Below are 23,004 nucleotides of genomic sequence, written 5' to 3' on the forward strand. Positions count from 1 at the left end.
TCTCTGCTTATTTTTTCCAAGACACTTCTGTTTCACAAGCCAAACAGGGTCTCTGAGTCATGTCTTGGATGACAGTACTCCCAGAAACTGCCAAAGGGTTGTGAGAAACAGCTTTGATTATTCAGCGGGTGATGTTCCATTTTTCAGAACGACAGGCTCTCCGCGTTCAGTCTGTATGGCGCGAGGTGGCGTTACGTGCTGGAGGTGTGCTGCCTTTCAGATGAACAGCAAAACTGAGACTTGCGCTACTCATAATGCCCTGCACTGGTAAAAAAAAAAAAAAAAAATCATCTCTCATGTGGGCCTGTTTCAGCAGGGCCTGCCTCAATAACTTCTGCGGTTTAGGCAATGCTACTCAGCAAAGTTAAATGCCTACAGTAAACGCGAGGATTTTTTTTCAGGGAAGTGATTTTGTTGAGAATGCAGGGGACAATGCTTGCCTGCTCAGGGCGTTTGAAGGCCTGGCAGCAAGGGGGAACAGAAGAGCTCAGTGTATTCCCCTGCTGATAGCAGAACTGCGAGCACTGACACCGCTCCAGTGCTGCTCTTGGAGGGAATGGGCTTTGGAAGCGGTCGGGCAGACAGCGCAAACTCACGCTCTTGTGCAGATCGTGTGTGCGTAGCAGTCGTGTCCCAACTGTGACTTGATGGTAGGATTTATTTAGCATTTCATTTAGGTACCGTGCTTCCTGCTAAACACTCCAGTGTGGAGGGAGGTCGGAAGATGAGAAATAATGAATTCTTCCATCACTGAGCTGCTTTGAAGAGTTGCACGCTCAGACTCCGCTGTCACTGGAGTTTGACTGGAGTTGTATTCTTCATTCATCAGGGCAAATGCTTTCACTCATCTGTCTTTTTAAATCAAAAGCACATTTTGTTCTGTGGTTTCTTTTTTTATGTAATGAGACGTGCAGGACTGAGGGGTCATACTAGTTCTGCTAGCCTTCAGTAATCACTTTGAACTCATTTGGAGTAACCGTTTCATACAAAGCTGAGTAAAAACCGACTACAGTCATCCCTATGCCTGATAAAGTTTTCCCATTCTTTTCCTCTGTCATGAATGTGATTCAGTAAATACAAACTTTTAATCAAATTATCAGATTAGACTACCTGACAGTGTAGAAGATGTATTTGAGTACTGCTATTTTTAGTGCCAACGTTCTTCACCTTTTGGCTCGCACAATGCTCTGTGCTTCTTTAAAAGGGCAGGGAGATAAATTGCAGATGTGATACTGTTCGTCTAAATTTATAGACCTAGACCGAGGTTTCTTAAAGCGACTAATAATTTCTTTGAGGTCAATCTGAAGTACTAGGAAGGAGGCTGATTTTTCCGAAAGAGCTCGGTAGCCATCCTCAGTGCTGAATCCCTTCAAAGGCGCTACTTTAGATCACTAGGTACTTTTGAAAATCTAGTTTTGTTGAAGTAAAACGGTAGTGATACGTTAATTTTAGGCAGTTCCCTGGTGAGTTGTAGGCATGGTGTGAGATGGGGTTTTTTTAACAGTTCTCGGTGTTGGTTTGGTGTTCATCACTGAAGTTAGTAGTGGTCTGAAGGAGGATTTCACTGGGGGTGGAACTAGGTCAGCAATGAAGAAACTTGAACTCTGGAGCACAGGTGTGAAACACCACATTTTTAAGTTGTTGTGGGGGAGCAATGCTTCTTTAAAGGTACTAAGTTCTTTGAACCGCTGTGGTTAGAGAGTGCTGCTGTGTGTCTTCTTGAAAGTTGAGAATGCAAAGGATCTCAGTAACAGGTTTTTCCAGTTTAGATTCGTGAAATAAAATCATAGTATTCGTGTTATGTCCTTTAGCGTCACGTGAGTGCAAGACCAAATCCTGACGTGTTCCAGCTTTTTTACCGCTTTCATAAACGCACGTAAGTCTCGAAAGAGCTGCAGTGTACACACATTAAGATCCTTTTTGCTTTCTGCTGCTCCCCCACTTTTTTACACAGAGACAAGTCTCTTCCGCAGAAAAGAGACATCCTCCTCAACAAAATTCTATCCACAAACCTTTTTGTCCTGCTAAATACTTCGTTTCACTTACATGAACAATTTTAATTTTTTTTAATTGGTGGTTGATGTTTTTCCAAGTCCTTGTTTTGTGTGTTTACTTTCCCATTAAGCAATATGCCAGTGCAAGAGAGTACATGCCAGTTAGCTTAGCAGCACGATGTTTTACTTCTCTCTGAGAACAGAAAGCCCAGAAATCTCATTTATCCACACCTTGAACCCCCCTCACTTGCCTTCTGGCCTGTAAAATTACCTTGCCTAATTCTGCAAAGCCAGGAATTTAGGCTTAATCATCCACATCTCTATCTTTTTTTTTTTTTCTTCCCCAGGCAATCAATTATTTTAGAAGTCAGTCTGTGTCAGACATTGTTTTACTGAAGAGGAGTAAACGCTTTTGATAGAATATGTCCCTGACGTGTCTATTGGTAGGAGATACGTTGCAGAGCGTGTGTGTCTGAAATTTTGGACCAGATACTTGGGTTTTGGGAATTTTATTTAGATTAGGACTGTAGAATGATATGCCCTGTTAGAAAAAAAACACTTTAATTGAAGTAAAAGTGTGAACTTAAATTACTTCAATGCTTTATCACATACTGCGATGCCTTTGCTCTATCTGCTGCGTTTTACTGGTGTGACCAGCAGCCGTAGCAGCTCCCTCCAGCCTTTGTTCCCACAAGTAACGCCGCTTAGTTTTCTGGGACGTTTCTAGTGAACTAAGCTAGCGACTTGGAAGAATTTTAATTGCAAAGCATGGTAGAAGACAAGGTAATTGGCATAAAAAAATACCAAATGTATTTTGAGAATGTCTGAGGGAAGGGGGCGTGCCAGGATCTGGCATTTCCACTAACCTGGTTGGCGCGAGCTGCTCGTTTCCAGGCTGAGTGGCCCAGGAAGGTATGTGGAGGTAGGGATTTGATTTAGACAAAGAAGGTGAAAGTTCTTAAGTATTCAGGAGGCAATTTAACTTGGGGAATAGTAACGCAGCGTGGTAGGGGAAGCTCTGCCCTTGTTCCTGCCTCTGCTTTAAGGCAGCAGATTTTCTGGGCGACCTGGGCAAATCGCTTTCCTTCTGACTCAGTTCTGCATCTGAAAAATGGGGATTACGGTGCTGCCTCATACTGCAGAGCACTTGCAGACCCGCGGATGGAAGACCGTAAGACCTGGGATTTAGTGTCTGTCTGTTGTAGTGAGTCTCACCAAATGCAGTGATTTGTCTCTCTTTTGTTGGGATGTGTTTTCAGTTGAGAGAGTGAGCTTTAGGCTCTGTCTACATGTAACAAAAAAAAAAAAGCATCATTTAACTTTTGGTTTAGCTTTAATTCATGGTATAGCTAGTACATTTACCTGAACTGTTTATCCTGATTTAAAAGTCCTAGTTGACAGAGAAAACTTAATGTACATGAGACCTTCCTGCTGCCTAACATTTGGTTCCTGTGCCCTTTTTTTTGCAAGCATAGTATGTTTTCTGATGCTTTTCTTTTTTTCCTCTCTCTGCTTTTTTTTTTTTTCCTTTTTCCAGCTAGGACTGTCCTAAACAATGGACTTGAGAGGGCTGGGTGTAGCGCAGGGTGTACTGTCTGTGTGCTGGGTGTAGCGCAGGGTGTACTGTCTGTGTGCTGGGTGTAGCGCAGGGTGTACTGTCTGTGTGTGCTGGGTGTAGCGCAGGGTGTACTGTCTGTCTGTCTGTGTGCTGGGTGTAGCGCAGGGTGTGCTGTCTGTCTGTCTGTGTGCTGGGTGTAGCGCAGGGTGTGCTGGCTGTGTGCTGGGTGTAGCGCAGGGTGTACTGTCTGTGTGTGCTGGGTGTAGCGCAGGGTGTGCTGTCTGTCTGTCTGCTGGGTGTAGCGCAGGGTGTGCTGTCTGTCTGTCTGTGTGCTGGGTGTAGCGCAGGGTGTACTGTCTGTCTGTGTGCTGGGTGTAGCGCAGGGTGTGCTGTCTGTCTGTCTGTGTGCTGGGTGTAGCGCAGGGTGTGCTGGCTGTGTGCTGGGTGTAGCGCAGGGTGTACTGTCTGTGTGTGCTGGGTGTAGCGCAGGGTGTGCTGTCTGTCTGTCTGCTGGGTGTAGCGCAGGGTGTGCTGTCTGTCTGTCTGTGTGCTGGGTGTAGCGCAGGGTGTGCTGTCTGTCTGTCTGTCCGCTGTTGTTTGGTCGGGGATGCGGACGTTGCACAGAGGTGTGATGGGGCTGGGGTACGACCCCTCGCCCCTTCCCTCAGCGTCCTCACCGCTGGGCTGCATCGGCACAGGGTGTCTAAGAATTCCTTTTCTTCTGCCTGTCTCCGGTTACCCCAGCAGGGGTGATGGTGCAAGCAGGTGCAAAGTGACAGCGCTATAAATAACGGTCTCACTAACTCTTCCTACAGGCGATGGGGGGATTTCGGCTCCCCTCCCCCTCTGAGATTAGGCCCAGGGAGTTTCTCCGGAGACATCCCCCCATCCCTGCGTTTCGTTAAACAGGCCCTTTAAAAATTGAGTTATCAGTCCACTTCGGTTTTATATCGGCACAGATTTCCTCGCTGCTGTGGTGCAGCAAACATCGCCGCTCTGCCGTATGGTTTCAATGCGCGGCTAATTGAGAGCAGAATGGAAAGGCGATGGTAAGAACTCCAGAAAGAACTCAGTTTCTAGCTAGAAAAACAATCCCTTTTTATTTTGTTCCTCTAGTCCTCAACTTCTGAATTATAAGCCAATGATCAATTAGCTTTAAAGCTAGATAAAATTAGGGGGTGGAAGATCCCGTTAGCGTAGAGTTTCTGGGGGAGAATGAGGGGGGTGCATTTGAAAATGCAGGTCAGATTTTCTCAGATATTTTGTCTCTCTGGATTTGAAGCCTTTTTTTTTTTTTTTTTTTTTTAAGTTTCCCACAGGATCTAGGCATTGGTTCATTGCATGCGGTAACGCATGTGTTATTGATTACAGAAGATCTTTTACAAGTCATAATTAATTTTTTGACATTAAGCATTCTTAAATGGAAACATTCTGAATAAAAAGAAACTAAAATTTGTCTCTTCTAGTTATAGTGAAGAACTGAAGCCAAACAAACTAAACTTTTTTTTTTTATATTCTGCTGTTTCCCTCGGTAACGGTCCTTATATGGGACAACAAAATCTGGCTTTTGTTGACTTCCTCATTACCACTTTCTGATTCTTACTCACTAGATGAATGCTTCGGTACTAAATTCACAAAGGCTGGAGAGTATGATTTACATATAACAATAACAGAACTTCGGCAGACTATTTTAACCACAGTTTTTAATTTGGAAATAATTGAATTGCTTACTTGTCAAAATTTCTGTGGTTTTGTTTTTCTGCTGTAATGGAAAATTTTGCACTTCTCTATGTCTAACTTGCAGTTACGCTGCACTACAGAATCTGTATGTAAGGACAAGCTGTAACCGAAATCTCCTTTAAAGGGTGTATATTGAACTCTAAAAATAACCTGGAGAAAAAACGAACTTTTAACTCTTCTTAGACGTGTTGTTATGTAATAAAATCAGATTTCAAAAGATGTTCCCTTGGAAGAACATAAATAGTTGGGTTTGGTTAGACTTTTGAAGAATTTGCGTGCACAAGGTAGGTGCGTAATTAGGGCGAGTTTGGGGGGTGCACAGGGGCGAGAGGGGCAGACGTGCATCTGCATGCACCAGGGAGGCACAGGTATGTGCAAGATAGCAAAAGGTGCTGAATCTAAAAACAAATAGGGGATTTTTTTGTTTTTAATCTTTTAGTGTAAGGAAGTTTAGCTTGGGTTTACATTTGAACTGAGATTGTATATTTAGAATATGGCATAAACGTTTCTGCTTCCCTTGCTTTGACTCATGTCTTCAGGCTTGCTTCTTGAAATGTTACAGAGGTGTAATACCGTCAGTCAAAATCTCTGATTTTCACTTTCACTTTGGGATTCTTGGACTTAGTCTAAAATGTGAAGTGACATAACGATTCGTCTGCAGTAACGGCGCTGTCGCAGTGCTCGCTGCAGGGCCCCGCGCGCCTCCTTGTCAAGTTTGCCAGTGCTGTAGTGGCCAAAGTGTACCGCAGACTTGGACCTTGGGAGAAATGACCAGTCGTGGTGTTATGCTTCTATAAAGTAAAACTCCTTTGCCATAAATATGTATTTTAAAACCTGATACAGACTGTCCTGAGAAAATAGACCGTGGCCCTTTCAGTTCTTTACATGACTGTGGATTTGTCTGTCCCAGTTGGGGGGGTTTGTAACTGGGACATTGAGTGGGAGGCTGGACGCTGCTTCCAGCTGACATTGTCTGCTTCCTACTTAAATAAACTAACAGGATAAGTTCAGAACAAGGCAAAAAACCCTTTGTGCCTTCAGAAGTGGCTCTCAGTACTTGCAGTGTGGGCGGAGCGTAAGGTTTCTTGCTCATCGCTTACTGAAGCCCCTATAGGGCCCTACAGCATGTCTCTGCTTTTTTTTCCCCTGCTACCCCAACGCATGTGTATGAGTTTCTTCTGCCTCTTTGTACAGTTACAGACTCCGCGTGGCCTCTAGATGTCCCTCCTCCTCCTCCTCTTCGCATAACACCAGCACCAGGCAATGCAAGAAATCCAACTGCGCCGCATCCCACTTCTTCAAGGAATAGACTCTTCTGCATGTCCAACCAAACCAGGTACAGCGATGCAGTCAGACGCTGCCTCGGGAGGATGCGCAGAGCTTACCGAGCTTGTGTTGCCGTGGGCAAGGAGTGAAAAGCACTTTACAGATACTATCTGAAACCCCCCAGTGTCGCTGCTTTTGTAACTGGTCACTGATAAGGTGGCGGGCGTGGAGGGGGAGCGAGGTGCCCTGTGTCAGAAGTAGGAGCTCTCAGTTAAATGAAGCCCAAAGGACAAGGTTTTCTCTAGTGACGTGTACTTACGTACTCGCAAAAGTATCTGCTAGGGCAGAGTCAGCTCTTCAGCCTCATGGAAGATGTAAGGAGAGTTTTCCTTTGTTTATGAGCTTTTAAGACCTGAGGGGTTGCCCCTCTGGATCCTGTGGGGAGCTTGAAGATGGTGGTAATTTTTGTAAGGATGAGGTTTGTCCCCATCCCGGAAGCAGTGCTGTCTGTATCTGATAGTAGCAGTGGGCAAAGTCCTTTGGGATCCTTTAGGCTGAATGGGTAGAAAAACAATGAACAAATACTAACTGTGACACACACAAAAAAAATAATAATTGCCTGGGAATGTGTCTTGCTGCTTTGGTTGAATGCCAGAAGCTCAAAAGACCAGTATTACGATGCAAGTTGCAGTGCCAGGATAACATACAAAAACATTAGTTGGGGTTGTGGTGAGATAAACTGGTGTAATGAAGCTATACAGGCTTGGACAAATTAATGATCTGGTCCAGTGTTATTGGTGAAGCTGAACTGATTTCCTGTTGGTTGACTTTAACCAAGACCCTGTCTTCTGCTCCTTCATTTCCCCACCTGTAACGTGCAAACAGTCACCTCCTCGATACTGATGTAACAGCTCAGGAACGTTATACTTAGATCTGTAAAGGTAAAGGTGAGAATGAGTGCCAGCAAAATCAAGATGCTGCAGCCTGAAATTTATTCTTTGTTAAATATGTTCAAAAAGTAACATTCTGGGGGAAAGTTAGTAAAATTCTGAAGTTTGCTACCTCCCACGTAATGGCAGTGTTTGCTAATGAAATGTTAACATCCCTAGCTGCGGCGTAGACCATTTAGCTGTGGGAAACCCAAGCAAAAGTTAAAATCATGGGCATCTCTTCCCCGTGCAGCGCTTGCTGAATGACTTGTCCTGCTTCCAGGTAACGGGGCAGTTACTCTGCCTGCTTGATCTTAAAGCTGACTCTGATTAAATGCCACTCTCTGTGTATTTGCAGGTACTAGGAACTTTTGACTGGAAAAGGTGAGGTGAATTAATCCTCAAGCATTATCCTCTCCTGCTTTTTCTCAGATGAGGTGAGACCGGTTCCTCCGTAGATAACAGGGACAGCGGTTTCTTCTGCTGGCAGCAACGGCGCGCTTCTGTCGTATTGTTCTTCCTTCCAGAGGGAGAGAGCGAGAGCGCAGAGCAGGGCTCCTGCCTTCTCCAGAGTGATGAACTGTGGATGCTGGTGAGAGGGTGATCTCAGGGTCTCCTGCCGCGTGGAGTCCACGCGTCAACGGCCAGTGGAATAGCACGGAGAAATGTTCAGACAGTTGCAGGCAGATTAACCGTGTTCAGAGAGTTGATGGGTCTGGATGAGTCTCCTCTTTCTGGTAGAACACAGAGGGGTTTAACATACTATGCAATTAAATTCTGAAAAGACTGTTACATCATTTTAGTTTCTACTTTACATCCTAACGGGTAAAGAACTGGGCATCCCACAAAAATCCACTGAAGGCAGTGGTAGGTTTTGCTGAGGTTTCCACATCTGAAGTCTGTGGGTACCCCAGACTCTTGACTTTGTACCATTAGCTTTAACGGGCATGATGCCATTGCTTCCGAGGTGCGTCAGCACCCACATTTTTTGGAAGACCACCTGTTAAGTGATCTCTGTGAAATGCACTGATAGCCCGGTTTCACAAAGGGACAAGCATCCATTTCTCAAAAGCTGCCATTACATTTGTTGCCAGTCTGGTACTCTTGTTACAGTCAGGATTTATTTCTTTAGTGAGATATCAAAGATGCGTGTTGCCGTGCAGTATCAAGCGACGCTTTTTCCTTAAATACGGAGCTTGTGTTTGCAACTGTCAATACAAGGATGTTTAGTTTCCACGGTCCTGTAGAGAGGGCATCCCTGAAGGTAGCTGGCAGCCAGTGAAGACAAGTTGCAGAAACATCCAGGTCAGTTGGTAAAATGCAGTGCAAAAAGATCTCTTACCTCTTGCTCCAAAACGGTGACAATCACAGACAGGTCCATCATCTGGCAGGGGTGCTTCTCGGGGCCCCCGCAGGTCTCACCTCCGAGATGAAGGGTTCCTTCTGTCAAGACAAGTTTTTGCAGGATCCCCGCTTAACGTAGCGTCTGGGTTTGGGATTTTTCAAGGAGGCCAAGGGGGTTGATTGCCCCGTTTCCCCCTTGTTTTGGTCAATTCATTGCTCTCCTTGTCTTTGCACTCCACACAGATAAGCGCCCATCTGTGTACGCACAGGTTAGTTGAGAAGAAACAAGTGCCCGGTTGAGACTCCTTCCCGCCGCCCTGAAAAAGTCAAAATAAGGATCGATTTTATATATATCTACATATATATATATGACATATATATTAATATATATGTATGAAATTACTGAAAACAGTTAATTTTTTATAGTTTTGATTAAAGTCAAATTGTTCAAAATGAATACAAAAGCTTTAAACAAGAAACATCGGTTTTGTTCACCGTAAAAATGTTTTAGCTACACGTTGTTTGAGCTGGAAAGAAAAGATCTTCAGGATCTTGTATTATCTGGCTACAGATTTTTTTTGGATAAACCCCTGTTGGAGGCTTTCTAAGTGCAATTGTGGTTTGGGGGAAGGCTGAGATGCTGGGAACTAGATGAGCCATAAAAAGCTACGTCCCCTCCCGTGTTGGAAGTGATGCGTCCAGTTCAGGACTGTGAGACCGTTGAGATGCAGGCTTTGTGGGGAGAGCTTCTGCCGTCGCTGGCTGCTCGCTCTCTTTCCTGGAGTGAAGAGTCTCTAGGATTTGTCCCCTCTTGAGCTTTTTGCTAGCAATAATTTCCTCTTGAAATACGTGATGTACTAGTTCCAAACGAAGGCTGAAATTTTTCACAGCGCCCTTGGAAGACTGAGATTCTCATTATTCATTAAAACTAGTCGGAAGTGAGTATCCAAATCTGCTAGGCACCTTGGTACATCGTGGTCAAATAGCACAGAAATTAAGTTTCCTGGCCTTAAGTCTGTCTCAAAGAAGCTGGCGTGCACATACAGCTCTCTAATCAGTTTGGCTCACTTTAGTTTTGCACATTATTTTTATTTTCTCTCCACATTTTCTCCTTCCTCTCATCACCTAGTATTAGTATGGTAAACCCTGTTCTTTCAAACAGGAATTATCTTCCTGTGTGTCTGGACAGCATCTAGATCATTTGAAAAATGAATACACAGTGCTAATAAAAACCAGCTCCGATATACTCTGTCTTAAAGCAGCGGCATGATATGCCCTTGATTTGCCCAGCGCAGCTTTGTGAGGCATTTTGTCGAAAATCACACTTACTGTATGAATTTTCACTGGTCACACGAGGGTTGTTGCTGAGGAAGAGCTTTCTTGCCGTGCAGCCCAAATCCCGCTTTGAGCAATCGGTTCTTCTGAGACCCACTCAACTTCCAGCAACAGTAAGTTAAATTAAGTACAGAGTTTCTGGCACGGATGCTGCTGAGTTTAGTGCCTTTAAGGCATACCAATGAGGTTATTAGAGGTCACTTTTGTGCAATTTATTTTTGCTGCTTTTTTTAGAGTGGTATTAACTGTAATAACTGACAAACTCAAGGAGAGAAGTGTGTAAATTGTTGTGATATATGGACGTTTTTCCCAGAGAAATTCTGGTTTATCACACGAGCCTGTAAATATGTATTTACAATTTTAAAAGCACGTCTTTATGTACCTGGTTGTAAATGCTCCGTTTTTAAAGTTTTATAACGTGTGTTACTCAACCAAGAGACCACAGCACACAGCTTTATGTTGTTCTGGTCTATTTGAAGGATCTATTACGGTCTAAGCTGTGGCAGAAAAATATCCACACCACTGATAAGAAATAACCCGTGGTTGCACCAAACTTTTCATCATTTTCTCTCAATAACAAATACAGGTTTTTTGGAAGGGTGGGGGTGTTGATTTTTTCTTGCAGAAAAAAGAATCAGTTCAAAATGGTGTCATTTCTCTAGAACGATGAGGATATTTTATTCATGGTAAATTCAGGAAAGTATGCCTTTTTTTTTTTTTTTTCCCCCAAGGCAGAATTTCACAGTTTTGCAGCAAATTTTTAACCTCCCCCGTGCCTGCTGATGAAACGTGAAATTTTGCCCTTGACTAATATCACAAGTTCTTGTGAAAATTCAAGGAGAAGGGTGGGGAAAAAGCTCAGGTTTTGCATGAAGGAATTTGCGAGGCTGACACCGGTAGCTCTGCAGTGCTCTCGTGACAATGCTGATACTGAGAAGTTTATTACAAAATAAACCGCGTGGAGATGTGGTATAACCTGGTTGGTGCTTGGGTTCTGAACATTGCTCTGGAAGAGTGAAAGCTCTGTTGTCTGTCCGCCATGTAAAGAAAACGAACAACAATAAATTAATGTGACAAACCGCATCATGGAAATATTTATTGTTATTTCAGCAAAGGAAGTCTTCGCAATGGAGATCCGTGGCGTTTTTCTGGTGGGTGGCAGGAGAGGAGGAAGGAGATAGAAATGTCACCTTGGTCTATCAAGCTCCAGGCGTGCTAACGGTAATTACTGCAGACCGAGCTCTCCTGACGGCTTCAGACTCTGGGTCTACGCGCTTGGATAAGCAGCACGCAAGCCCTTTGTAGTTTGGACACTCCACTCAAACCTCTCGTGGAAGTGTTGCAGCATTGTGGAAGCAACACACTGCAGAGAACTTCAGGGGCTGCTGTGCTCCATGGGAAGCTGGAAGTTTGAGCAGGGCGTGAAGTGGGAGGGGTTGTTTGCTTCCTAGAAATGGTCCCTGTTTCATTCATCTCTTTAAAAGGATGTGCTCCGTCAAAACACCTCGAGGGGGAATCTTATATCTTGTCTGGGTTGTGCAGGGCCGTGGGACTTGGCACTTATTATTAAGGGAATCGCCAAGGGTCGGTGGGCAACCAGTCACGGGCAACTGGTGCCTAAATTCAGCCACATTCTTTAAAAACAAGAGCAGATACAACAAACAGATTGGGAACAGTTGAAGCATGCTGCGTATTAATATTAATTTCACGTAGGCTAAAAATGGCTCTGTCGCCCCAGAAAATCTGAGGATTCCTTATGCGTTATAAATCTGACCTGCTGGTAAAAAATCAGTTGTCACCATTGCACGTTGTTGCCTTGCCTGCAGCAGCCTAACAGTCACCCACCCTCCTCTTGCAGTGTCGCAGCCTACTTGTTTTTTTATCAAATGGCATTCAGTTTCAGTTAAGTTTTCCGTGATCGTATTTTGCTGAACTGTAATTCCCTCCCTGCACGAGAATCTTCTGAAATATTCTTTAACTAAATAGCTACATACTTTCTTTCATCTGTCTGTGCTGTCACACGAACCAGCACTAATTCCTCCTTTTTGTAAGAGCCGTGGCTTTTTTTTTGGAAGAAGACTACCTTCAAAACCAGGTAAGGAGAAAAAAATTCTAACAACTGCCTTAGTACTGTTTGCTGTAGCGCTGCGCGTCATGCTGTCCGCAGCTGCCGGGAGGCAGAAGGATGCAGACAACAGGGCACTGCTGGTGGCACAGTCCCCTCACAAATCTCGGTTAGGAAAACCAGTTAGGCTGTTCCAGTTTTTGATGCCGGTGCCAATTGTAAAGAGTCTTTCAAAGCTGTAGGACAAACAGAGTATTGTGTGTTCTCGAGGAGAAAAAAACCCCAAACAAACCCAAACCAACCTGTAGTGGACGTGGAGGGCACAAGTACATCCCACCTGAGATCCCCGACAGCTTGTCATCTCCTGTGTGAGATGGGTCAGCTGTGGAAGAGCAGAAATAGAAAAGTACGTCAAGCTCTGCTGAGTAACATTTTCCTGGGTGATGAGCAATGGAGCCTTTCACCTCGGGGTCGCTGGCTTGCATCGCGCCAAGGTCATGGCTTGCGGCTGATGACTCGCAGCCTGGGTGAAGCGAGCGGCGGATGCTCCCAGCCCGGTCCCACAAGGGCATACAGAAATAGCGCTGTGCCTTTTGAGGCGAGAGACATTTCTCTCGGTTTAGGGATGAGCTAGCCTGGGAAGTTGACAGAGAAGCACGTTCTGGCCTACTGATCGTGAACAATCGTCGGTTATTCTCCAGCGGAGAAAAGGAGGGGGACAGACAGGTGCTTGGGGGTAGGAGAGAATTTCAAGCTGTGCTGCATTTGGTTTATGACTTGCTTTGCAGCTGCCTTGGAAGAAGAAGAGGCAGTTGTTAAAGATTAGACTGTTCTGGAAATATTATCTTAGATATGAGATGCTAATGCAAATACCCCCCCCCCCTTCCCCCATCCTTTTACTGCTCTGCTAAGTTTTGGGTCACCTTGGCTTTAGCAGGGCTTCACCAGGTTGGTTCTCTTGCTCTCTCTTGCTCTCTCTTGCTCTCCCAGTGTCAATGGCTGCAGAGAACTAGGCGAGGGGGTGTTCTCTCCAGGCTCATCTCCTCCTCGCCTCTCCAGCTGAAGCTCTGTGGAATAGACTGGTTGGGGACCAGCATTACATCAGAAAATTGGTGCTATAAACCGTCTTGCTCATTATTATACTCGCATCCTGTCATCTACCCAATATATTTACTCTCTTATACATTGCGTCTTCCTACAGCCACAGTGCTTAACTGACAGACTCCCTGAACTTCATTCTTCGGGTTCTCTGTTAAGTGCAGTGACTAAGGCTTACCCAGGGTGTATCGATTTAGGAATGCATCTTAATTTAACCTTGAAAAGTGAAATATCCAGACTATTTCCTTTAGTACTCAGTCCCAGTAGATAATGTCTATATCTGAGTTCAGCTTCTCTTTGTGCCTAGCACCGGCTGATTAGAGTCCTTTCATAGTTGGTATTTCTTTTCTACAAGGATATTTATACATTAATTAAGCCATACTTCAGTCTCACTTTTGACAAACTACCCAAAGAACTCTTTAAGTCTTTTGGAGTAGGGCTTTTTCTCACTGCACCACTTACATCATTTTCTTCTGTGGCATTCAAACTTTTATCTTTTGAAAAGAATAGACCCCAACCGAATGAATTTCTCTTTCAGCCAAGAATCGATGGAGACGTAATTTGAAGGAAAGGAGAAAAATGTTTAATTGCTGTCTCTCGTGCCAAACCTTAAGTGCATTGCTTCAAATGCATTGTGAGTTCTACAAAATACTCAATTTTCCTTGCATGACACAGGCAGCAGAATTACATAAACATTCCAGGACTGATCTCAGTAGCGTTGTCTGCAGAGGAATAATCACATCCATACTTCCCCGCGCATCCAGCCAACGATTTTGCCAGCCCTCCTTGTGACAGAGCTGTGCTGGCAGCAAATGCAAAAGTCCTTATCTTGTTATTTTTTTTTTTCAGAGTCTCTGCCTTGTCACAGTGAAATGCTGACTTCTGACACACAAGAAAGGAGTTCTCACTTGTCCCCATTCGTTGATGACACCTCATTAAGGATAATATCTGAATTTTTCTGTGTTCTTTCCTGAGTCGTCCTCCATTCCAGAATCCTTTGCTACTAAGAACGTTGTTGTGAATAACCCTCATTTCTTGCACAGAGGATTTCTAGAGATGTAAAATGTCACTGTAATGCAATGCCATTCTATTGATGTAATGAGTTTAACCGGGTTTCTTCTGTCCCTTTCGTACATATTCATGTAGCACATTGTTCAGTGAGATAATGTGAGATGTGGAGGAGAAGCAGACATCCATTAAACCGGCATTTACCAAGGTTCTTGGGTCCTGATGCACGCTGCCGTCACTGGGACGGGGTGCTGGAGTGCACAGAGCCACTCCTTTGGCACTTCAGGGCTTCTGAACGCCCCGTCAGATCGACCGATCATCAGTGTGAGAACGGGAGTTGCTACATCCTCATAAAATGTCACCGGGAGACTTGTCAGCACAGACTTCAGTTGTTCCTGACCCAGTGCTAATAAAAGCGCGTCAGGTGGACTTTTCATGGCCCTTGGTGATTTGATGGTAACTCATCTGTGGTGTTATTAAGCTGCTTGTGTTACTGCAGCAGGGTAATTTTCCCAAAGAACAAATCTGTTTGGCTCCATTGGCAAGCTCCTTTGCTAAGCAGAACTGTGATAACCGTATTGCCTCTGGCCAGGGACCTGACATCAACCTGGGGCAGAACAAGGCTCCCAAAGGAGGGACGCCACGCAGTGGTCTGGTAGGTCTGAGATGAAGGGAGTAGACCACTTAAAGTCTACTGCCGTGCTATTTGCATTAATTTTTCCTTCGAAAAGGAAGCAAATGCCCAGCCGAGATCACGTCTTCCTTTTCCTTGGTAATCGAAAGGCACGTGGGACCAAATCTGCCCCTTAGCTGGCTACGGCTTTATCTGTGACAAAGCTCACAGGAAGCAAACGCAGATTGAGTGAGTGAATTTTCATTTCTAAAGATGGCTGTCAGAAACACAAGCTTTCAGAGCCAGTGATCATCCAAAAGCCTTAATGACTGCACAGAACTCCCACAGAGAAAGTGAATTTCCATCAGAGCAAAACTTCCCCGTGAGAGCTCAGCCCGAGGCGGTCGCGGTCACCGGGCATCGGTTGCGTTCCCTTGCGGTGGCCATCGGGCAGCTGTCGGGGTCCTGTGCCCAGACCTGCGCTTTGCCACGTACGGGATGTCCCAGACAGATGACTCGGGTCTGGCGAGCCCTGTGGGCACTGGCAGAGCGCAACGTAAGGAAACGCTCCGTGTTTTGAGAAGGGCTGGCAGCGGTCATCAAGTTACCTGGTTGGGGTTTTTTTACCAACGGAAGTCTTTTCGTACATATTTGAGAATCCTGCTGTTGGGTTTGTGTCTCATTAAGCTTAAAAGAAGCCGAAACTGCCCTGTTTAGCACACAGCTTGTGTTGGGAAGTGGAAGAGCAGAATAAGCTCCCACTTAGTGATGGGTAGGGATTGACCCCCTCCCCTTCACCTTCCTCCTGCGCTGCCAGCGCAGCGTACGCACGTGTCATTCGCTGCGTGCAAGCACAGCACCTCTTAAATTGAGCTCCAGTGCCTTAACAAGGGTGACGTTATTCCTACCCCTAATATTTTTCCTTTTTACCTAAAAACATAAGCTTTGGTCAGGTTATCTGTCTGTATTATTAGTCGTTATGTGGTGTCAATCGCTGTAGCTGACGGAGTTAGCAGTGACACCTGCGGAATGGGGAGGACCTTAAGGACCCTTGTGCACGTTAAATAAACCTCGGACTGTTGCGGTAAGCACAGAAGCCCAGAGGAGGAAATCTGGCATTGGATCCTGGACAGGCCTGGGAACAGCAGCGCGGTTGTCAGCTGTATGAGTAAAGTTCAGGTGAGCTGCAGTGAAGTAAGTGGAAAATATCATTGGAAAATTTCTGTATTTCATAGAGGGTCATTTCTCAGGAACAAAATGTGCTGAGCTGAACCGGAGCATCCCTGGGCCTGCTGTTCAAAGATGAGGTGTGCTCCTGCGCTGTTGATCCGCTCCCAGCGTCTCGCTGGGCGAGAAGGTAATCGATGCTGAGCAGGTACGCAGCTCCCAGAGCAGCCCAACCGAGAGGGCTCGTTGTCTTGCCTTCTGGTTTTTAGGGACACGTACCGACTTGATCTAATGGCTGCAAGCTGTGAACAACGGCGCTAAATGAAGCGTGCCCGCGCAGCGTGTTGTGTAACCGCTGCGGCACGCTGCGCTGTACGCAGTGCCCCACATAGAACCATCAAACCCCGCGCCTGGGAGCGGGAGGTGGTGGTGAGCCTGCGTCTCCCCAGCACTGTACCTACAGGGCGTGCTCCAGAAATCACCGAGCACGCAGGCTTTAATACTTTCCCACTTTCTCTGTTCCCTCTCTGGGAAGCTTTCTTATACCCAGGGGACCCATCCTACCTGTGACGGAGTCCTTAGCATCTGCAGAATACAGATGTTCTAAGACTTTTGGGTGGATTTTTTTTGCTTTTGAAGAATCTTCAATACACTTTCCTAATGCATAATGGAACTAGGAAGGAGGAAAAATATATTTGTGAAATGCTCTGCAACACTAAAACCCCTGAAATCTTAAAGAGCTGGAAAAGTTTTCTTAAGGAAATAGGAGAAAAGGACTTTCAGGTAGCCTTTTGCATAATTTTTTTTTTTTTTTAAATTATGCTTTAATATTTCAGAACTAGATGCAGCTGTGCGGGGGATTTCGCAGAGAAGTTCCCAAACAGCTCTGGGAGGGTTTCCTGATACATGTACACGTTGCACAAGGGGATGCTGGAGGTACAACTGACTCTAGACCCTTTGCTCTTCACTTACCCTTTCCCAACCAACTAAACACCACTCTTTTTATATCAGCTTTCCTGACATTTTGCGTAGTTTTAGAACGTGCTCTTGTAGGCTTCAAATATCAGCAGGCTTTGCCCAAACGACAGTTTGCTCTGGGCAGCTGGGCATGGTCAGAGAGAGCAAACAGGCGCCAGAGTCGGAAAGGAAGAAAGCAGCCACGGCAATAAATACCTGAATGTTGAAGACACCTGGACTAAATGGGCCAATTTTTGTTTTCCTCCATGTAATAAACAAGAAGGTCAAGTTAAATCTCTGTCTTCTTGTGAGGACAGAAATTGTTCCTGTGCCTTTAGCGAAACGAACGTGCAAAGATGTCTCTGTTTTGTTTGTTTGGACCATATTCTGCCACAGCTGATCTGGGCCTAAAGCCATTTAAATCATTATAGGAAAGAGCAACCTCATGGGAGGCGATAGCTTTCACCGTACGGAACCAGTTTAGCAGCTGTTAAAGTGCTGAACCTGCCAGTGCCTTGGGAGTAGGCAGAATAACACGATAAAGCTGGGATTTTCTGGGCAACGCTGGTTCCTGGCTGTGCAGCGGTATTGCCGGCGGAGCTGCGCTGCCTGCAGCACAGACCGGGAGACTTGACTTCAGTTCCCCGCTGCTGAAATTCCTCCCGGTGCCCCCCGGGCAGGTCACTCTGCCCCAGCTGGCTGCAGGAAGGGGCTGAGAACCCCCCCCTGCCTCGCTGGGTGCTGGGGCTGCTTGCAGGTGACACGCTCTGCTCGTTGGGCTTTCTGTTGCTGTAACCTGGCGGGTTTGTATTTCCAGCTAGGTGACAATGTGTGTTTTCCTAGCCGCGCGTAACCTTCCCAGCAAGCTTCCCAAAGAAAACCCTGATGACTAACAAAGGACAAAATTATGCAGAGCTCCCCGAGTCAGCATCCTTTGCGGTGCCAGAGAGAGTTTTTAAAAATGAAGATGAATCAGCCGTGTCAGACTTTCCCGGGAGTTAACTCTTGGCCCCTTCTCCACGCAAACAGCCCTGGCTGGTGTTTACACAAAGTTACAGGACCGCGGCCCTGGGGGAGGCAAAGCCACGGGCATCACCTTGGCGGGTTTGGGTACCAGCCCTCGCCGTCTTTGCCCCCCTCCCCCCTTCCCCTGGAGCATCCCGGCAAGCAGGCGTGAGGGGGTTAAGGCTCTCGGCTCTCTGGCTGAGTTTGCACTTCCATGTGCCTCCAGAAGAGCTCCCGGGAACAGCCGCTGCATCAGGGCAGGGGGAGAGGGAGGGACACTGCAGCAGGGCCGAGGAAATGTTATTTAACGGTGGCTCCAGTCTCCTCCCCCTCGCCTGTTTTGCTGGGGGAAGGGGAGAGAGGGCTGTGAGGAAGGACTAGACCGCGGAGGGGGCGGCGGGAGCCGAGCTCTGCCCGCTGCAGGCTGAGGGGGGGGGGGAGCCGCGCAGCCCCCGGAGCAGCAGGTTCCATCTTGGGCACGGGGGCTCCTCTGCCGTCGGCTCCATCCCCTGGCAGCCTCCCCCGAGCTCCTAACGGAGAGCTCCAGACCCCGGAGGGAGGTCGAGATCTTTCTGGTGCTCCAGCATCTTCGGGTGTCCTCGGCAGAGGGGCGGACAGGCGGGTGGGCTGCAAGGACGGCGGGTCAGCGTCCCGGCACCTCACACGGGGGAACCCCCGGCGTTCCTGGCAGGAGATGTGCCCGAGCTGGTGGACGAGGTAGCTGCTGGGTTTAGACGTCTCAGTTCCACGAGGAGAAGAAAAGAGACTCGTACGGTTGCAGTAACCATGGCAGGTACCCCAGAAGGGGCCAACGCTCGTTGCCGAATGCTAATTTGTGCCTGAGGCCACCAGACCTGCCTGGGACGCACCACCAACCTCTGGAAGAGGCAGAGACGGGTCTCAACGAAAATATCAATGACGCTCAACTGAAAGCATGCGTGCTCTTACTCTCCCTTGAAAAGAGAGGAAGGAGCATCCCCTGGGCTCGGGAAGAGGCACCGTTCCTCAGGTGGGGTCTCCTCCTGCCCACTGAGGGTCTGTGGGGGACGGGAGGCTTCTCGCAGCTGCTGGGCTCTGCCCCATGACTAATGCAAAGGACCCGAAGAGCGCTATGGACTCCTCTCCGGTGACCTCCAGCTCTGCGGCAGGCCCCGTCACCTTCTCACAAGTGTTCGGGCAGCAGTGCCAGCTGATGGAAGCAGGTAAGAGAGGAACGCGTGCGCGTACAGCCTCGACATCCTACATCTCACCTCCTGGTTTGCAGTGTCCTTCATCTCTTCCCTCCCCTGTTTGTCCCCAAGCCTGGTGTTTTCCAAAGGGGAAGGTGGAGCAAGCCCTGTTGCGTTTGCATACCTGCCTCAACTCCTCACAAAACTTCAAAGCTTTGTGTCTAAATAGTTACAAATAGGAGGCCGGGGTTGGGATGATTGCCCATTTTGGGTTCACGTGGGCTGGAACAAGCTGCTCTTCACCTGACAGTGGAAGTTACCATTCTGGTTAGATGTATACACAACACGTATAGCAATTTTTCCAATTTCAAAATAACAACATTCAAACTGGAGGTTGATTTGCTGGTTTGGAGGGTGACTGTTGCGGTAAAGAGCATCTCTAGGTGTGCGGATCTCTGCTTTGGTGTTCAGTTCTACGAAGGACAAAATGCTTGGGGGGTTTTCTGGCTGTTTGTGGTACCGTAGCACCTGGAAGTTCTGTTCCTTTTCCCAGTTGTTTTCACATGTTGTAACATCTCTACAGATGGGCCTGAGTATCTATCCCCCGCACCTTCTGGCGTTAAGGAGCAGGTGTGTAACACAACTACACCCAAATTTTCTGCTTTTGCCTCTTGCTTTTCCTTACTTGCTCCGCACGGGTGCCCTGAAGCACCGCTCCATTAAGCGCCCCAGAGCTTTGCACTAGCATCCTCCTTCATCCCTGAGTTCCCAAGACTGATAGATTGGCATCATGGATTTTACACGACTCGCTCTCTTTTCCTATCCCAGCTTACAGGTAGCTCTGAGAATGGATGTATTTATTTACTCACGGCTGAGGAGAAAGCCTGGGGTTTTGCAATGATACCGTAACAACGCTTGCTCTGAATTTCCAGCGCTTATTTTGCTCAAGCCTACTGGTATTTTCTTATTACTGGCTATGATAGTGCATATACCTCAGCAAACATGTCCTCCAAAGTGTTCCATCCCCTCTTTCTCTTGCCTCTTTTTCCTCTCTTCTCCCCAGCCAATTCTGTAACAAATGACGTTTGGACTGTAGCGTTTCTATTTACGTGGTGGGATCCAAAATATCGTTGTTAGGGTTTTGCTGCAGATCTCTGTGCGACTTTTGCTGTGCCTCTCATAGTACTCGTACAGGTTGAGCTAGGAGAATGACTCGTTAGTTGACTACTCAGTTAATCAAGCCTGTGATCATGCTGCTGCCTCCAAGGAAATGTCAGGCGGTTTTTCAAGAGGGTTTGGTGTTAATCTTTCGTATTATGTGGCCTGGGATCAGTCCAAAGGCTGTGGATCCATTATGTCAGATGTTGCACAAAGAGGAGATGTGTGAGAAAGCCCCAGTCCTCTGTGAGCAATTTGTTTTCCAAATGAGTAAGACCAACCAGGTGGGAAAACACAGATGGTAATTTTAGTTTTGTTTGCTTTTGCTTTCCCTTTCTTACAGGGAAATGCCAGGGAGGAAGCCTGTGAATCTGGGGCTTTTGAATCCCACCTCAGTAACTCAACACTGAGATTTTCTTCCTTCTGATGGATCATTTCTGTAGGGTTTTCTAGATGTCTTCTCAGGTACAAGGTGAAGTGTGATATAAGGACGGCTGCCGTGAACCTCGCTGACGTTCAAAGCAAACGAGTAGATTATACGCGTGTGTGATTTACATCTGCACGAGCTTTCTGTTCTTACGGCAAACATGATATGTAGTCAGTGTACCTGAGAGCAGAACTTAGCTGACATGTTTGCGGAGGGGTCTGGGTTTCTAGGGCCTTACAAAACTTGGCTACCCAAGCTGTCGCCGTACTTTGTCGCTTTAACGTGGGCAGGAAGGATGGATGCCCTAAGGAAACGGGAGCGGACACAGGCTTGGGACACCAAGCCCCAGTTGTGTAGTGGTGACCTACGCCACTGAACAAATGACATTTGGGATAGGGCCGTGAAAGGGCTCGACATCATGTACGGCTGTGCAAGTGCCTGTATAAACCGTAAATCCAGACCTTGTCCCCGGTGATTCTTTTGCAACAATGATTTTGAGGAGCTCTGTGGAGTCAAGTTCTGACTGGCGCAGTCCAAATTTCCCAGGTAAGGCTTGTAGACACCCAGTACTGCATCACCGTCGCTGATGACATTTGGGCTTTTTTCATAACTCTGTGATGTGCTTGAATGATAAAGGCCCTGGCCTTAATTAAATGTCAAACTGTGTGCCTGGAGAAATGCCAAACTCTAAATAAATCACAGACTTGACAGCACAACTTTCATGTACCACCTGGAAGGATCTCGTGTTTTCTACAGCTTCTGCCTCCATTATAAAGACTCTTTTCCTCCAAAGCACCTGCGAGAAGAGCTGGGGTCTGCTTGCAGAATGTGCCTTAGGTTGTGAGTAGCGGTACCTGTCCTCAGGGGAGAGAGCGTGGCACCCTGTTGCAAACGTGTGTCCCCTCTCGCCTGCTGCTGCTCTGGAGTAGCTTGCTCTGAAAAACAAATACTGAATGTCTTGGAAGTTCACTTTTTTTCTCCTGCCAGCTGCACGTCTTCCCGTTTGATGGAAGACTTGAAAAGTTTTCTGTGCGGCTGATTCTGCATAATTGGCTGATTATGCATGCATGGATTTTGTAGATTTGCATAATACCCTAGGATGTACTATGGTAATCACAGTATTAGTCTAGAGAGTGCGTTGTCATATGGGAGCCCTGCTCCAAAGCTGTTTTGCCCTTTGCACAAGTACTTGATCTTTATTTAACCTCTGAAGCGCTGTTTCTTTGTACATTACATAGGATGCTCTGTTGAAAATTAGTTTTCTATCTTCCTGTTCTACCCTACTGTGCTGCTGCTTGCCAAGCTTACTGTGCCTCGATGAAGTGGTTTCCTGGGATCTCTCCCTTCCAGTCATTTTTTATTTGAATTGAACACAGGGAATGGTGCAGATCGGAAGACGGCAGCTGGTTTAACTCCCTGGTTTGGGAGTGCGCTGACAAAGCTCTGGCTTCCCAAAGCAGTAAATCCTTGCTGTTGCAGGCATTAAATTTGCCTGATGCCGGAAAGATCCGTTGGCGTCGCCTGGGGGTACAGTCACCTCTCAGGAGAGTGTAATTTCCAAAGAGGGGCTGTAATTCCTATTTAGGATTGCTCCGAGAGTAAGGTTTTTGTTTCACGGACGAGTCCTGCGGGTTGGTTGTTTCTTCTTCTGGTCCAACCTAACTATAAGGCTGGTGCTTTCCAAAAAGAGTAATTGTGAAAGGAGCTGGCTTCATAACCCCGTCCTAAATCTTCCCAGTCTCAGCTGGAAGTCCTGTCTGCCAGGCAATGCTGGAGGATCTTTCTTGTTTGAAGCGTGAATTTGAATCTGGCACAGACTCCTGCTATAAATTTTGCTGAAACCGAAATGAAAGGCTGTAGGTTTTTTCCATTTGACAGGTTCTGAATTTAAAAAAAAAAAAAAAAAATTGTCTGAAAGATTTATGATTGGCACTATCAAACCTAAAGATGAGCGAGACTGAGAATTTGAAGGGTATTTTCCCCTGCCTTCCCATGAAACGTTGAATATATGGAGCGAGACCTGATCTCAAGGAGAGTCGAGGGCTCTCTTGAAGAGTAAGGCTCAGCAGAGAAACCACTTTATACACGGGCAAATTCCAAGCAACTTGTCTGGCATAATGCAGTTTTCTGGACTTATCGCTGTGTATTATTCCCTGACTCACTGCTCCATT

General features: G+C 46.5%; 2 protein-coding genes across 12 annotated transcripts in view; both read left to right on the forward strand.

The window, feature by feature from the left end:
- PRDM2 (PR/SET domain 2) overlaps nt 1-11,249 on the forward strand; it is a 73,232-nt gene extending 61,983 nt beyond the window's left edge. For 9 of the 10 annotated variants that reach the window (XM_075773153.1, XM_075773150.1, XM_075773145.1 and 6 more), the window contains 2 exons: nt 6,487-6,628; nt 7,846-11,249. In XM_075773153.1, the coding sequence (XP_075629268.1) occupies nt 6,487-6,601 (115 nt within the window). In that variant the 3' untranslated portion in view covers nt 6,602-6,628; nt 7,846-11,249. The remainder of the gene's footprint in view (nt 1-6,486; nt 6,629-7,845) is intronic. The other variant, XM_075773146.1, reaches the window with a different exon arrangement.
- Nucleotides 11,250-18,774: 7,525 nt separating this feature from the next.
- The window catches only part of KAZN (kazrin, periplakin interacting protein), a 224,325-nt gene continuing 220,095 nt past the window's right edge, over nt 18,775-23,004 (forward strand). For both annotated transcript variants that reach the window (XM_075773157.1, XM_075773158.1), the window contains exon 1: nt 18,775-19,281. In XM_075773157.1, the coding sequence (XP_075629272.1) occupies nt 19,161-19,281 (121 nt within the window). In that variant the 5' untranslated portion in view covers nt 18,775-19,160. The remainder of the gene's footprint in view (nt 19,282-23,004) is intronic.

This window comes from Balearica regulorum, chromosome 21 (genome assembly GCF_011004875.1).
Source record: "Balearica regulorum gibbericeps isolate bBalReg1 chromosome 21, bBalReg1.pri, whole genome shotgun sequence".
Taxonomy (NCBI): domain Eukaryota; kingdom Metazoa; phylum Chordata; class Aves; order Gruiformes; family Gruidae; genus Balearica; species Balearica regulorum.